The sequence below is a fragment of the Chaetura pelagica genome, unplaced genomic scaffold (assembly GCF_000747805.2).
Source record: "Chaetura pelagica isolate M959 unplaced genomic scaffold, ChaPel_1.0 scaffold18, whole genome shotgun sequence".
Taxonomy (NCBI): domain Eukaryota; kingdom Metazoa; phylum Chordata; class Aves; order Apodiformes; family Apodidae; genus Chaetura; species Chaetura pelagica.
Window position 1 is genome coordinate 2,680,353 of NW_009954310.1, and position 3,234 is coordinate 2,683,586.

The 3,234-nt window shown below is 46.4% G+C and overlaps 1 protein-coding gene across 1 annotated transcript in view; it reads right to left on the reverse strand.

Moving 5' to 3' along the window:
- Positions 1 to 2,533, reverse strand: part of TXNDC12 (thioredoxin domain containing 12 (endoplasmic reticulum)) — a 9,047-nt gene extending 6,514 nt beyond the window's left edge. Inside the window, exons 1-2 of the mRNA XM_010004036.1 lie at positions 2,491 to 2,533; positions 1,251 to 1,311 (exon numbers count right to left, since the gene is read on the reverse strand). Of these exons, the coding sequence (XP_010002338.1) occupies positions 1,251 to 1,311; positions 2,491 to 2,533 (104 nt within the window). The remainder of the gene's footprint in view (positions 1 to 1,250; positions 1,312 to 2,490) is intronic.
- Positions 2,534 to 3,234: the final 701 nt, after the last annotated feature.

A 3,234-nucleotide genomic window follows, 5' to 3' on the forward strand; every position in this document is an offset into this window, starting at 1 on the left:
GGGCTTCCCGCCTAAACGCGCCGTCTCGGGTTGTCCCCGAGAGGCAGGCACCCCGGGGTGTGATGAGCGCGGGGTCTGCACCCTCGCCCGCGGGGGACACAAACCCAAACCGTCGCCAGCACGTCCGGACTGTGCTATTGACAAACTGAAATACAAGTCCTTGGAACTTCCGAGGCCGTCGGTCCTGATGCATCTCACTCGATGCACAACCGAACATTCCCTGTAATCTTTCGTCTCCTGACCTTTGGATTAAAAAATCTGCTTTTTAGGTTTGCCTTTTTGTTGTTCTTCTTGGTTTCTCCCAATCCAACGGGCAATTACAGCTGTCTAATTGCTCCAGGGCTGTTTCAGAGCAGAAACGTTCATCCTGCCTAAGCCAATTTTTTAAAGTTTCCTCTACTTCACTGCAAAGTGATGCTACAATTATTCCTGCAAACACTGAAATTGTCTGGGCTTTTTCACAGGTATATAAACTAAATGCTAAAATATCCCATTATAAACACTTGCAAGACTTCTGAACTGCACCATCCGGGTAAATTTGGTGTCTCCACCAAAGAACTCACCACAGAACTCGCCAGATGGTCAGTTTGAGAGGAAAATTCAATTAAACAGCAAACCTGGCAGGCATAACAAATTTCTGCTCACCTCAGCATTGCCAGATCTAGGTTATAAGTTAAAAAATACAAGCAGAATCTACAAGCATACAATGTATGAGAAACAGAGAAAGGAAATAGAAAAAATGGAGAAGGAATTCTGAGAATAGTAAAAATGTCATTTTTTACCTTTTTATAGGGACAGTTTTTAGAGTTTAATCTTAGCCCAGAAGTTCTACATAAACAAGCTGCCAGCTCACTAGAGTTTGAAACTTTCAGACCTTTTCTGCAGACGTAACAACATCACTCATCTCACTGAGGCCTCATCTATCCAGGCACATGGAATTCTACAGAATCTTGCAGTGCTGCTGGATTTGAGGGGGCCAAGTTCTACTCAAACGTGTCTGCGGGCTTGAGATCCATATCCTTTACTCTGAGAACGAGTCAAAAACCATTTTCTCCTTACTTCAAAGACATGCTAGAACTTCATCATTCATCAAACCTAGGTGGTGTTTTCCCTCTATCAAGCTCCAGGGATCTGAGCACTCTCCTAAACCACCTTCATGTTTGTTAATTACTGTTTTCTGTGGTTAAGTTTAGGATCAATACAGAATGTTTTTAAGGACACTTTTCCATCTTTAAAGCTAGGCAACATACCTGGCTGCTGCCTCTTTCTTCCCATCTTCTAGTGTTCTCCAATGAATGTGATCTCCAAAACCTGCCAGAAATAAGGGTTTATAAATACTGCATAATTTAACATGTCAACTAACAGATGAAAACAATAATAATAATATTTTCAACTACTTTTATATTAATTTTTAAAAAGCAAACTATAATCCTAGTCCCTGAAAGACTTCTGCAAACACAATCTACATAGTCTTATGTGGAATCCCACTGAAATTAATTAACACAAACATATCACACTCATAAGTATTTATACACATATATGCCAAAATCCCCCAAACAGTGGTTAAACTTGAAGAGCCTTCTGATTCTTCCCCATTCTTTTCCAATCTGTGAACATTTATTAACTGATTAGTGATAAACTAAACACGTCAGCGTTTGGCTTCCTAAATCCCACTGAATGCAAAACTCAGAAATTCCTAAGACAGCCTATCATAATTGCCCTAAAACTATTATGCTGACAATAATTATAAGAGTAAGAAAGAATGCCACTACACAGGTTTCAGATGGTTACAGTGACTGAACGACACAGGGAATACTTTATCCCGTGCCCAGATAACAAGTGTTGTTACACCAGTCGAGGTGAGAGTGACAGAGTGTATGTTTAACCCTGCAAAGCAGGGACTGCCTGTTTTTTTGACCCTGTAGCCAGCACAGCACTACCTCACACAGCTGGAAGCCAGGCAGAGAGCTGACAGGAAGGACATCCAGGAACTGTGCAGAGGGGAAATCCCCTGGAAGACCTCCTCAGAGGTCTCCTTGCTCCAGTAATGCAGGGCTCTGATGGATGACCAAACATCAGCCCTGACTTGCCAACACTGAGAGTCTGGATTAGTCGGTGCCCAGGGTGCTGAGGGGCAGATTTTGGGAGCTACACGGGGCTCAGGAGCCACACGCTGCCCACTGCTGACACAGGGGGAAGTGGACATTGGCTCAGGTGGACAACTATGGCAAAGAAGCTGGAGAAAGCCATGAATAGGGTCGGCAAAACCTTGTGGCATCCTAGTTCAGCATCCGGGAGGTTTCAACTGTTGGCACAGCATTTTTATTACCTTACCTCTCCTCCTGATATGAACAACTGTGAACACATATGACGCAACACATCAAATATTTAGTTGTGCTAGTAGTAAGGTGGGGATGCCTTGTCTGTGTCCAATCACACACACGCTCCAGCTGCAGGGGCAGCTTCAGAGACAAGACTGTTTGCACCAACTGAACGTAGCAGACCCAGAGACAGTTGGGTTGGCAGAAGTCATGTTTACTCAGAATACCTACACGTCAGCTACTTTACTCAAAGGTCAACGTGTTAAATCAGGGAAAACCTTCTATTGTTCTAGCTAGGAAAGACTCTTTGAAAGGTTTTCTTTTTCAAAACTAAGACCCACTTCGTTTCAGGGTGTGTTTTTAAAAGCATCACACAACACGTTATACGGCGCGTTTCTTTTGAATGAAACCAACGGCAGCATTAACTGCAGAATGAAAGGGGAATGACTGGGATCCGCGCCACAAAAGCTTTGCCGGCATCGATCAAACTGCACTACTACCAGCCCTCCAGGGGAGGTTTATCTCCTAGACGGGCTGAAGCCACCACCACCTGTGGTGCAGCTCAGCTCCCCTGGCCGCACCGGGCTGTCAGACCCGGCCCTCACACGGGGAGGGCTCGGACAGGAGCCGCAGGAGGGGCGAGCAGCGGTGAGGAGGGAAAAGAGAAGCCGGGAGAGCAGAGCCATTCATTCATTCATTCACCGCCGGCCGGGAGCCAGGAGCCCCGGCAGGGCAGCTCAGCCCGGGGACACTGCGGGGCTGCACACACCGCTCCCCCACACCCCAAGACTTTCCCCACGGGTGCCCTCGAAAGGGAAACTCCTCGAGGTTTAGCCCGAACAACCCCAGGCGGCAAACATCGCCTAAAGGCCCCTCATCTTCCAAGTCACAAGGCAGCGGTGCCTCCCCCCCC